The sequence below is a fragment of the Apodemus sylvaticus genome, chromosome 23 (assembly GCF_947179515.1).
Source record: "Apodemus sylvaticus chromosome 23, mApoSyl1.1, whole genome shotgun sequence".
NCBI lineage: Eukaryota > Metazoa > Chordata > Mammalia > Rodentia > Muridae > Apodemus > Apodemus sylvaticus.
Genome location: NC_067494.1, coordinates 49,648,586 through 49,662,016, shown reverse-complemented (window position 1 = coordinate 49,662,016; position 13,431 = coordinate 49,648,586). Strand labels below are relative to the sequence as shown.

General features: G+C 40.9%; 1 protein-coding gene across 1 annotated transcript in view; it reads right to left on the bottom strand.

Moving 5' to 3' along the window:
• Window positions 1-13,431, bottom strand: part of Chd1 (chromodomain helicase DNA binding protein 1) — a 62,651-nt gene that overhangs the window by 17,875 nt on the left and 31,345 nt on the right. The window contains exons 15-23 of the mRNA XM_052170034.1: window positions 12,754-12,942; window positions 10,172-10,334; window positions 9,265-9,417; window positions 6,412-6,483; window positions 5,463-5,612; window positions 3,829-3,977; window positions 3,265-3,361; window positions 3,081-3,176; window positions 1,075-1,251 (exon numbers count right to left, since the gene is read on the bottom strand). Coding sequence (XP_052025994.1) covers window positions 1,075-1,251; window positions 3,081-3,176; window positions 3,265-3,361; window positions 3,829-3,977; window positions 5,463-5,612; window positions 6,412-6,483; window positions 9,265-9,417; window positions 10,172-10,334; window positions 12,754-12,942 — 1,246 coding nt within the window. The remainder of the gene's footprint in view (window positions 1-1,074; window positions 1,252-3,080; window positions 3,177-3,264; window positions 3,362-3,828; window positions 3,978-5,462; window positions 5,613-6,411; window positions 6,484-9,264; window positions 9,418-10,171; window positions 10,335-12,753; window positions 12,943-13,431) is intronic.

Here is a 13,431-nt window from a genome sequence, read left to right as displayed (position 1 = left end):
CAGCACGTGAGCGGCCCGGAAACCTGACCTCGGGACCACAAGTCAAGCAAAGAGAGAAATCAGCTCTTTGGAGCTGCAGGCTCACAGGGTGTTTCTCTCACCCCAATTAAATCATGGACCAAAGAAGCCAAAGAAAAATTCAGCAATGGATGTTAATAGAAGAATAATCTTAGTATCCAATCTCACATCTCAAAAAAATAAAAAGGACAAATTAAATCAAAATAAAAAGAAACAATAAAGATCAGAAACATAAAAACAAATAAACACTCATTCTTTGAACAAACAAAATAGATTAATCTAATCTTGACTTAGAATGATCAAGAAATGTACAGAGAACCTCTTGTGAACTGTATGAAAGTCTCTGTCCAATGAGCTGAGGCAGGAAATAGAAGGGGAAATTTTCATCAGAGACTTGGGGGGAGGGGGAGTCAGGTTAGAATCACCCTGAACACTGAAGGAGACAGCTGCACAAACCTGAGGAGACAACCAGCCACATGGAGACAAAAAACAGAATACACGGGGAAATGAGGCACACGCTAGTCAGGAAACAAGCCAAAGCTTCCAGACTAAGCAATTATTCACATAAAATTATGTCTCAGAGTCGTTACTCCAGGAACAAAGTGGACAAGCTAAACAGAAAAAAAGATTACCAATATCAGGAATAAAATGGCATACATCACTATGACATAAAAATAGTATTAAGTTCATTCCTATAAATTCGACAGAGAAAAAAAGATTTCTCAGAAGAAACTAACAAACTCAAGAAGAAACATATTCTGAATACTTCTTATCCATAAAAATATAAATTAGCTAAAATCTTCCAACAACAGAAAACACAGGGCAAGATAGTTTCCCTGACAATAATCCCATCATTTAATAATGGAAAATTCCCAAATCTACAAAAATTTTCCAAAATAGGAGGAAACACTTTCCAACTCATTCTACAAAGCAACTATCAAAGACATTAAGGAAAAAAAATTATGAATTATTACTATGCATAAACCAAACAAGAAGAGCATTTCACCATAACTCCCCTGCAATGCTGCTATGTAACAACATCGTAAATGACATCACCTGCTTTGCGCAGTTCCTCATTCTCGGGAGCATGTAGATCTCCTCGAGCTCCTTCTGCCTCTCCTCCTCTTCTAACCTCCGTCTCTGCTCTTCTGGGATGATCTCCTCCCAGTTCTTTGAATTTCTTTCAGGTTCCAATTCAATGTCATCTTCATCCATGTTTGAAAAATTGGCAACCTAATAAATTCCAGAATTTTAACAGAGTAAGTATAATCTACAATATTTAATTCTAAGTCACAATTTACTCTTCTACGGGAGAAGGAGTGGTGAGCTAGGAGATGGAGCTCAGCCTTCCTGAACAACAGCCTGCCACTGTGAACTAAACTCAATGACTGCTAACTAGCTAGTTATTTCTTCATCAGGGCAAAGTAGGCCAAACCACTGACTTGTACAATTCCTCCCTCCAGCAATGCTTCTCTGTCCTTTGTTTAGCATTAATAGTAATTAATAACACAACTCAAGGGAGACTGGTAGTTATCAAAATGACCAAACTATAAAGTATATTTTAAAATGCTATATAATCTTTTAAAGGAATTCCTTGTCTATGAACCAATGAGTGCCAGAGAATATTCCTCCCCTTTCATAAAAACAGAACAAGAGTAACTGACAGACTCCTGAGCTAACCTCAGCTAAGTATCTGGGTTCCTAGGCCTGTGCACCCTTCCCTCCACTTACAAGGGACTAGACAAACACTAACTCTCATGAGGACAACTTCACACATTCAAAGTTCTGAGATGAGATTCAGTCAACACTCATTAAACCTGTCTATCAATACTAATATTTGAATGCAAACATCACAATGAAGACAAGAAAACTTATGCCTACTGTTCATAAAGGTAAAGAGGCGGAAGGTGTTTGTTCTCTAGTATAGAATGTGCTAAGTCATGGAGCGCACATCTGTAATCACAGTACACAGAAGGCTCAATCAGAAGGTAACAGTTTCAGGAAGGCAAGCTTTCCGTAAGGCCTTGCCTCAAAAACAAAAAGGGGGAGGGGGCAAGTAAATAAAAATAAATCCGTAGCCTTAGTGGGCAGCGAGCCACAAGTGGTAGCCCACGGGTGCACACACAGCCTGCACTTAGACGAGTTATCAGTGAGCTGTGATTTTCTTTGCCTCTCTCCAACAAGCAGTAAATCAAGAAAAACATAATTACAGGAAAAAGAATTTACAAAATCAAGTCCAGAGGGACAGCTTCAAAAATCTTCATTCCATTTTGTCTTATACTTTATTGTCCTTCCCCCAGTCCATCCTCCATCCTCCAGAGTGACGGATGTCTAAGTCCCTGGCACTCAGATATCCTGGCACTCAGTGTCCGTGGAAGGAGCAGATGGAGAGCTCCTAACCCTGGTGGAGGAACCTGCTTGTCTTTTCTTGACTCTCTGCCTGAGCCTTAAAGGCCTAAGCCATCTCTCTAGTCCAGAAGCCTGCTTCTTTAAAAAAAAAAAAGCGATACTCAACTTCCTCCCAGAAATCATGTGATTTATGCTGTGTCGCCCTTGGCAGGTCAGTGACATGCACAAGTTACTTACTCTGTCTAATTTTCTGGAGTGCTCTTATCTTTGATAATTCTTCAATTAGGTTTTGTTGAAATCTAATCCAATAAAAATCCAAGTTGTGAAGGAGGCAGCAGGGGATGCACTCGGGGGATTTGAGTTGTGGCAATACATAGGTTTGATCAAAATATACTGTACAAACGTATAAAATTCCAAGGAATAAAAAATACTACCTAAAAAGATCAGCCGAGTCATGGAAATCTGAACAAAATGCTGTTTGTTGAGCCTAATTCTGCTGTAATTAGAAATCCACCTCATGCAATGAATTTAATTACCCATAAACAATTCAGTCATATCAGGTGCTGATGGTTTAACTGAGCACAAATTTTTGTACAATACAGAAAACTTTAACATAAAAACTATCTTGCTAGTTGTTTAAAGAAAGATATCAGAATATTAACTCAGCAAGCCCGCAGCAGTGTGCAGTGCTGAAGACAGAGAGACAGGCCTACCTTAAACTGGGAGAGCAGCTCGTCCCCGACCGTCAGCGGGCCCGCCTCATTCTCGTGAGTCTCGGCTCTCTTCAGGATCTCATCTATATCCATCTCCTGGATTCAAAGGACATTTGCATTTTAAATACACGTGAACTTTCCCTCACCTAACGGACAACACGACTCCTGTGGGAATGCCGCTGACCTGGGGCTCCTGCTCCTCCCCTTCAGGCTCCTTGAAAAGCTCCTCAGCGCCGAATTTTAAGATGGCTGACAACTCCTCTTTATTGAAGGGGGTGGAACTGGACACATGAAAAACAAAAATCCAATCTGAACAGCAATATTATCAGAGCATGTTCATCTACTTATCTTAAAACTGGGAAACCTGAGACATGGAAATTAAGAGAATTCCTCTGTGTGATGGAATGGATCTGTAATGGCCAGGCAAGGTGTATGCCTCTAACATCTAACATCTGTAAAAGTATAAAATTAAGCCAGGCAGTGGTGGCACACGCCTGTAATCCCAGCACTCCCAGGCAGAAGCAGGAGGATTTCTGAGTTCAAGGGCAGCCTGGTCTACAGAGTGAGTTCCAGGACAGCCAGACCTATACAGAGAAACCCTGTCTCGGAAAAAAAACAAATCCAAAAACAACAACAACAACAACAAAAAAGTATAAAATTAGCCACACTAAATACAGCCCAGTGTAGTCCACCTCCGTGAGCTGGGGCGGCCCCTCCCCCACCGCTTTTCTTTCAGAGCAGGACCCACCTTGATGGAGCCGAGCCTGTGTGCAACACCGTCTTCCCAGTGGTGTCCATTCTTTGAATCACAAGATGATCCAATACCATTTTCTTTTTGGCCCTTTCAAGAATATCTTCTTCAACTGATCCCTTTGTAACCAAGCGATATATATTCACCTATGAAGGCAAACAGACGCACGCTGCAGCCGCGAGGACCTCTTGCTAGCCTGAGTGTCCACACAGTGCCGCATAAACCGACTCCTCCTCTACTAAGGTTTAAAATTGTCAAATGTAGAACAAAAATATAAAAATGAGTAACCACGTGTCATTTCTAAAGTCCTGCCATTAAAAAGCGAGTTGAATCTTCCTTGTTGCCCTCCCTCCCTCCCTCCCTCCCCACTGTGGCTCTGCTGTGTTGACTCCGCACACTCGGATACATTCTAAACAGTAAACCACACCCACAGTGAGAACTGGACCGAGCGAGGTGGGTGCCGCTTGACTTCAGGAAACATCAGATGGAAACTGAGGCAATGTGGTCCCAGGGTCGCATCACCTTCTTCTAAGTCTCAGTGCTTGGCGCACCACCACTGCTGAGTCAGAAGGAGCCTATCGCTTAGCTCGCACACAAGAATAGTCATGGGACTTGACCTCATGACCTGCTACTTTCTAATCAAACTCCACCCCAGCTGGAAGCTGATGGCTGAAGGTGCTGTGTGACAGCCTGTTGTAGATGGTTGTGGGAGGCTAGTCATGGAGGCCCAGCCTGCTCTGAGCCCACACCGCACACAGAAGTCTGTCAATTCAGCAAATATTTAGGTCTTGGCCACCCTGGCTTCCTGAAAGCTACAGTCCTGCTGCACCCCTTCTCTGACTTCTGCTGCTCTTTATACATTTCTCAGTGAATTTCATTTCCTTATTTTTATATATGAAAAAATGAGATGATCTTTAATATGTGTATGGGTATGTTGCCTGCTATATATATATATATATATACACACACACACACATACACACACATATATATATATACACATACACACACACCACATCCATCTTGGTGCCCACACAGGCTAGAAAAACAACCCATGGGGCTGGTTGTGAGAGTCATTGTTGATGCTAAGAAGAGAGCCAAGTACTCTGGAGAAGCAGCCGGTGCTCTTAGGCACTGAGCCCTCTCTCTACCTGCAGAGAAGGTTTACTTTTGTTGTATGTTATGTACATGCTAACTACATAGACAACAGGCTTGTATGAACTACTCCCTAAGAGAAGCCACTGTGGACAACCTTTAAGTTCCTATGTCACTGGTCAAAGAGCAGCCCGTCCTTGTTGTGTTCAAATAGCAGCAGATAGTTGTACAAAACTTGTCAGAAGGGACTGGCTCTCGTGTGCAGAGGAGCGTGTGTACCCTACGTAAACTGCCAAAGTGAGAAAGCATGCCAACAAATGACGCTCTTATATGAACAGGCGACAGTCACTCTAGTCACACTCTCAACGGAGTGCAGACCCTGCTCTAAGGCTCTCTCCATTCTGTCCCTGCTGGGTTCCAGTTGCTCATCAAAGATGGCAGGATTGGGCCTCGTGACTTTTCCATTATCCCTGTCAAGTTTTACACAGCAGTTCTTAGGAAAATACAATAAACAGTCATGTAAAAAATTAAAATACCTGTTTCTTCTGCCCAATTCGATGAGCTCTTGCCTGAGCCTGCAGATCGTTCTGTGGATTCCAGTCGGAGTCGAATATAACGACAGTGTCGGCAGAAGCCAAGTTAATGCCCAAACCCCCAGCCCGCGTGGACAGCAGAAAGCAGAAGTCCTGCAAGGGATGTCAAATGTACGAACTTTCACATCTAAGCCGTGCCCAACCTGACTGTCATTTCACAACTGACTTTATGAACTTTTTCATAACGGGCTTTGTTAGTGATATTATTAAATTGAAAGGCAAGGTTCATGTGGAAGTGCACGGGCCTAGCAGCAGCACAAGGCTCTGGGTGTGAGCCTTCACAGTGTAAACAACAACAAGAGTAACTGATGCACAAATCTTTGTGAGGGGTCATCAGCAAGATCTCAAAACAAAAAGCCATGCAGTAAGAACAAAGGTAAAGCTCAACATAGTACTTCAAATACAAACAGGAAGGGGCGCCTGCTCTCCGCCGCCATTCTTGGTCTCTTGCTCGCTTGCTCTTTCCTCCCCCCCACTACATGCTCATGGCCAGTGTGTGTGTGTGTGTGTGTGTGTGTGTGTGTGTGTGTGTGTGTGTGTGTATGTCTGTCTGTCTGTCTCTCTCTCTCTCTTTCCCCCCTCCCCCTCACCTTCTCTCTGCCTTTCTCTGCCTCTCATCCTCTCAAGTCCCCTCGCCATGCCCTGAATAAACTATTCTATACCAAAAAAAAGGAAAGGTTGGGATGTGGCAGTAATTTTTTTTTCTTAACAAATACAAGTCACACAAAATCTAATGATAAATGACTAATTTATATTGAAGTAAATTAACTGTAATATGTTGAAATACTGACAGATCAAATTTAACATATAATATAAACCTAAATGCTAATAAAAGCAGACCAGCACCAACTTTTAAAAAAGAAAAGACATATAATGTTAAAGGAATCCATACCTCTGAGCCCTCGGCATTGAAATGATCTAGAGCCTGTCTCCTCAGCTCCCCTTTTATTGATCCATCTAATCTCTAGAACAGAGCAAATGAAAATACTTCACAAACCACATTCAAATGTTAACTAAAATCACTAAGTACTATTAGAACAAAAATAGCTCTAACAATTAACATACATGTCAACCATTATTCGGAGTAATGACTGCTTAAGAAATGCAAAGTGTAGCTGATTATGCTTAGAAATAGGATAGTAACTAGATGCAGTGTGAATCTCTTCCATTAACATAAGTCAGGGGCTTAAATATGATTATGGTCCACAAGGTGATTCTTGCTAAAATATCTAAACATTTTTTGTTGTTGTATCTGAATCTTTTTTTTTTAACTTATAAACCTTGAAGTGATGAAATGCTGTTTTTTTCATTGTCAACAGTAGTGTGCCATTTTATATATTTTCCTAATGCTTATGGAATTCTCCCAAAAAAAAGTTTTTCAGAAAGAAAAAAGGAAAAGAAATGCGAAGTCTAAAGCTCAGCAAGCCCCCCCTGCTTCCACTCACAGAATTGCTATTAATAATTCCTAAATTCATAGTGTCTAAAATACAGGCTAGTGAGCATCTAACCCTTCACACTGATGGCTTACTACTCTGCTTCTTTATATCTGCTAAATCTGTCACCACCAGTCTACCAGCCATTCAGATTCCCTCTCTTGTCCCTGTAGCATGCAAGGTTCCCATTCTGTTCCCAGACCTCGATACTTTACTACTGTTAAAATGCTGGAAAATGAAGAGATATATGTTAAAGACATAATTTTTAAAGTTTATTTTTATTTTTAATTGTGTGTGTGTCCTTTAAGGACAGCAGATCAGCTGGAAGGACAAATGACATGTGCTAGCATAGCAGCCGAACTCAGGTCCTCCTTCAGAGCAGCAAGTGCTCCCCCTTCAGAGCAGCAAGTGCTCCCCCTGCAGAGCAGCAAGTGCTCCCCCTGCAGAGCAGCAAGTGCTCCCCCTGCAGAGCAGCAAGTGTTCCCCCTGCTGAGCGGGGCACTCGCTAGGCCCCAGCCCAGGTTTTTCAATAGCCTGAGCCTCTGGAGCACCTTCGGCAGCAGCAGTGGGAAGATCGGATCATGTTCAAAGCCGCCCTGAACAAAACCATCATCTAAAAAGTAGAAGGAAGAGGTGCTGTATAGCTAGTTTGTAGACTACTCAGCCCTCCTGCACCACTCGCTCAACCCACTCCACAGCACCATACAAACCAAGCATGACTGCAAATGCCCTAGTACTTCAGAGTCGGAAGTGATGTGATCCATGAACATGGTGAGTTCAAAGACAGCCTGAGTTATAGAAGAAAGGGAATTGGGGAATTTTACTCATGTTTCTATATTATATCATACTTTTAACTCTAAAAACTGGTTATTTTATTTTATTTTTGTTCATATGTATATGTGCACATGTGCATGCAAATTCCCTCAGAAGCCAGAAGCCCGTGCAGGATCCCATGAAGCTGGATCCTACACTCTTTTCTGTGTGTGTAAGCCACCCAAAGTATTTGCTTCTATTTTCTATCTCTCCAGTCCCAAGAAAAACATTTTAAGGAAATAATTTTCAGTAGTTTGAGAAAAGTGCTCTAAGCTTTCTCCCAAATGAAAAGGTCCAAGCCTGGGAAAAAAAAAAAATCATGTTTCTTTTCCATTAAAATACAAATTACAATTAATAAAACCTATGCACCATTTACTGGGGCATGGCTTCAGTAAACATAAACTATTTCCCTCTGGACGGCGCTGTGGGAATGACAGAAGCCGGGCCACGGACTGGAGCCTTCAGACGTCTTTCCGCAGCTTTCCACTTGATGATGTGTGCACATGGCTTTTAATTCGGATAAGGCTACTATTCTGTTCCCGGACATTACTGTGCTTCTTAATTTCATCAACACATAAAAGTATAGTATTTCTACTTTAAAACTATATGTATAGTTTGAAAGTGCATAGTACACTATATGCACAGTGTAGTGAGCTTCAACAGAGCAGAAACTCTGTACACTAATGCTCAGAGTAATTCTCCTGCTTGCATAAGCATGTCATGTACACGGAACATCAGCTATGTTCCTGGGACTGTTTCAAGAGGCCAGTAAGACAGAGGTAAAAAAGCAAGCCTGGGGACCTGAGTCCAACCTGGAGCCCACACGAATGTTGAAGAACTGACTCCACAAATTGTTCTCTGACCTCCACAAGAGCACCGAAGCACGAACACGCATGCACACATGCACATACATGCACACACACCACACACTCACATCTGCAGACTGACACGCAGAAACACACACATAAACACAAAAATAATGAAAAAGAAATAAAGCATTATTAGGCGCAATGTACTGAGACTAGAACCTGACTCTAGTACTAAAGCCCTCATCAGTACAGGCTGTCAGCCCACTGAATGGGCCTCACTCTCAAGCCCCAGTAACCGGATGTCAGCTTGCCCTATCCGAGTCCTGCTCAGCTTTGCCTCGGCAAACCACAGAAAAGGCTGCCCACAGCACACAGAGCATTAGAGCCGCCAGCAGCCTGCATGTATCCAAGGACAGCTTCTCCTTCCACAGACTTCATCTTAACTCACAAAGCCTGCCCTTCAGACCCATCTTAGCATAGGGACACATTATAGTCCAGCTTTTAATAACACACAACATAAAAACAAAATTAAAATAGAATTTAGAGAAAAAATGAAACTCTTAGAAAAGTAACAAAAGATTCTCTAAGTATATTTAAGAGAAATATAATTTATATGCAAAATAATCTCAAAAGTAACTCAATAAAATAAGCCCAAGAATACAATGAAACATAAAACAAGGAAATGCTTACTTGAAAGGGGAATTGGCGGTACTTCAAATATTCTGCAAGTATATCTAACATCCGCACCATCTGAGAGAAAATGAGCACTCGGTTGCCTCTTTCTCTCAGTCGAATCAACAGCTTGTCTAGAAGAATGAGTTTGCCGCTGCTACGGATTAAGTGCTAAGGAGACAACAGAGCACAAGTTTTACAGTGTGGCCACACAGCAAACAGTAGAGTCCACTTAACATCACAGTTGCTCCAACTACTTCCAATTTAATTTAAGCCTGTCACAATGCTGACGAGAAACTTACTTTGGCTTTCAAAAATGTCTAAGACTTCTCCCACTTTATTCTATTACATAAATTAAACCCACCCTAACCATGCATAACTAGACTATTATTTTTACTGTATCATTCTACTTGCTAGCTCTTACACTATTCTACAAGACTTAGCAAAAACAAACATACATTAAAAACAAAACAGCAACTAAACAAATAATTCTTTAAAGAGCAAGCAAACATATTCTTTCTTAATTCAGGGATCCTCACCCCTCAATGAACTACTGTGACTGAATTCCAAGTGTGTCTTCACATCTGAGCTGCCTCTCAGCAGTAACAGAGGGGTAACATCTATGGAGGCAAGCCCTCCTTTGAGGCCGCCATCTGCAGTCAGATTCAGCCAGATCACAATCTATAACACACTAATAGATTTTGTCTGATAAATCGCTACAACCCACTGGCTTGAAAGACTATGTTTCTAAGTTATAATCTTAAAAGCTTTCATAAATACAAATAATAACAAGACCACTATCTAAATGAAATATTAGCCAAAGAGAACTTCCAATGAATATATTAAATTACTGTACTATTTTTAAAACTGAAATACATATTCTTAGAATTCTGCTTTACCAAAAGAAATAGTTAAAAATTCTTACTTGTAAGGCCTCCTGTTTATTATAGAATTCATTATTATCTGGTGGTTTAATGAGGTAGCAATGGTTACAACATTTCTTTAGCTCCATCATAATGTTCAAAAAGCCTGAGGTACTGCCCTTGGAACCTTTGCTGAGGGCTTTGTAATTCCTAGTTAAAATCCATCTTCAAAAACAAAAGTCATATAAACAATATTCAGCAGATCACAAAGATAAATTCTGGAAGCTTAAAAACAACCCTAGGACCAAATCAAAACGTCACCATTCTGCAGCTCATGGTTACAGACAGGATGGACTGAACCTCACAGTAAGACTTTAAAGGTACACATAACTTGTCTGATCCATCAACCACATACAAAGGCTTTATGTAGTATAATAAATACATTAATCCTTTCCTTGAGTTTTGTGGAGTGGTCCACAGTATCAATCTTCTTAGAAATTGCATTCCATCAGACAAGTAATTAGAACCACATCTTTTCCACAGAGTCTCATGAGAATACCCAGTTTTAGTCATACTGTCCTCTCTAAGTTGCAATTATGTAAACCCATACAACTTGAAAAACACTTCAAACCACATACAATTCTTCTCTTCAAAACCTACTTTAATTACCTATTATTAACATCCTTTCTCGCAAATTTACCTTTTGAATAGAATTAAAAATCCCAAAATACCTAGGTATTCTGTTACCTTTCTTTTCTACTGGTTGCTTGGCATTTGCCTGACTTGACTAAGAAGCAAACACAAGTCCATGTGCATATGCAATGCTTGATTTTGAAGGAAGTATCCCAGGCTCAAAGCTCAGTTTACTCTACTCAGAATGGCTCTGTGTTTCTGTACAAGATACTCTAACACTTTTTACACATATTTATGGCTATCATTCAAGGCTAATTTGGATACCAGTCAGGACTGTGTTTTCCACCCATCCCTACCCCTGCAGGAGGTCCATACAACATTTAAAACCACATTTTATTACCATAGTAACCACAAAATAGTACCCAGAAGTTATAGAGGTTATATCTGTCTCCTTTTAACTGTTCCAATTCTTTTCCATTTTAAAATTCTCCTAATTTTCCATTTTCCACACACACAACAAAAAAATACTTAATATTACTCTTTTCCATTATAAAACATTCTCTCTATAAACAAAGACTCATATCTAAACAAGCACTTGATCTACAGGAAATAAAAAGAATATTTTTAAACATTCCAGAAAAATATACTAGAAAAATTTATTCAGAAAATGGTTTCTTTATCAAAGGAGTTTCAAGGGGGACAGCACCTACAAATGAGGCACTTAATTATCACAGAGACGTAATATTCATTTCTGACATAAGCAAAATTTAAAGTTTGAGGCAACATAGCAAAAGCTTTACTGAACATTCACATCAAAAAAATGTTAATGGCTAGAGAGATGGTTCAGTGCTTAAGAACACCGACTGCTACTGCTCTTCCAGAGGCCCTGAGTTCAATTCCCAGCAACCACATGGTGGTTCACAACAGTCTGTAATGGGGTCTGATGCCCTCTTCTGGTGTGTCTGAAGACAGCTGCAGTGCACTCACATAAAATAAAATAAATCTTTAAAAAATTTTTAAAAAAGTTAAAATTTTAAGATGGGTAATAGTATCTTTTAAAAATTATTAGTTAAGAAAAAATACCTCTGGCATGTTTGAGAAGAAATAGAAGGAACTAGAGTAGTAATAAACTCAAACTTAAGTCACAGGGGCTTGGGATGTTTTTGAGGCAGGGCCACACCCTCCAGTCCAGGGTTGCCTGGACTCACTCCAGCTCTGGACACATCTGCAACCTCAAGCCCTGACCATCTGCAAGAGCTGAGACCAGAGCATGCACCTCGACAGCCACAATAACCCCACTTCTAAGTGCATGGTACTTACAGATTCTCACCAGAAAATTTAACTTTTAAGATTCCAAATATAGTCACCAATGTATTTCCTTGTACAAGTAAATATCAGAATAGATGTTAGGACATATTTTTAATTTTATCCTTTGAAAAGTTACTATATAAACTTGACAAGGAACTTAGACAAAATATAACTTGTTTGTGTTCTGCAGAAAAGGGAGGAACAGCTAAACCTCTGTCTACGGTTTCCTCAGCTCTGTCAGTTACCAGAGCTGCTGGACCTAGCAGGCTTGTTAAAAGTTAACGTGTGACTAGAAGAACACATGAAGACACTTGACGAGCCTGGTGTGGGAGGGAGCAGGGGAGGTGGCTCGCAGGTCAAGAGCACTTGTTGCCCTGGCAGAGGGCCTCATCTTGGGTCTGTGACGAACTTGGGTTCCGGAGGCTCCTGTGCTCGACTCTGGCCTGTGCACCAGATACCAGGCATGTACGTGGTACACAAATGCATGCAAGCCAGGACTCACACACATGAAAGTCAGTCTTTTAAGACAAGGATTTAATCTTGGACCCAGCACTAGAGCTCCCTGCTAATTAGCCACAGAATAAAACCTGTTTTAACCCTGCGTGAAGTGAGCGGTTCCCACTCTAGAGCCTGTCTATGAGCAGGCGAAGCCCACGACGAGGAGGACGGTTAACTCTGAATTCCGGGTTCTCTTTAGGCTTACTTGTAATATTGTTTCTGTAAAGCACTCATTTCCATTCTTAAAATCTGCTCAACCTTGGCAGGAAGAGACTTTTCCACATCTTTCTTAACTCTGCGTAGCAGAAAGGGCTCGAGCTCCTTGTGGAGGCTGGCGTAGCCATACTCCCTGCCTTTGCCATGTTCTTCTTCAAAGTCTTCCCAAGAAGAAAACCTTCAAAACAGTTTAAGGAACAGTCACTGAAGATGAGCAAAATATACAAGCTGAAATTAGTCACCTCGAAGTCTCCCACCCAAAAAGTTCCTCCTACACACACACAATTATATGACTATATATGTTATCTATATGCATAGATGAGTGGGCATATATGATCCAACCTGAGCTACAGAGTATATATCCAAGGCCAACCTGGGCAATTTAGGGAGACCCCCACCTCCAAACAAAAAGTAAACTGAGGGCGGGAGAGGCAGGTCGTGGCAGACTGCTCCCTATAGCATATGATATACTAGGCTCGTCCTGCAGAACGGCACCAAGAAGATTAAATATGAGTACACTATAATGATTGTTCTTCAAGGGCACAATTATCACTAAAATATTTCTCAAAACTACCATGTAAAGTTCAAGACATACTGAAAAAAGAATGCATATGTGACCTAGGACAAATGAACTTTCTGGTCTAGTTTACAAACATCGGATTACTAG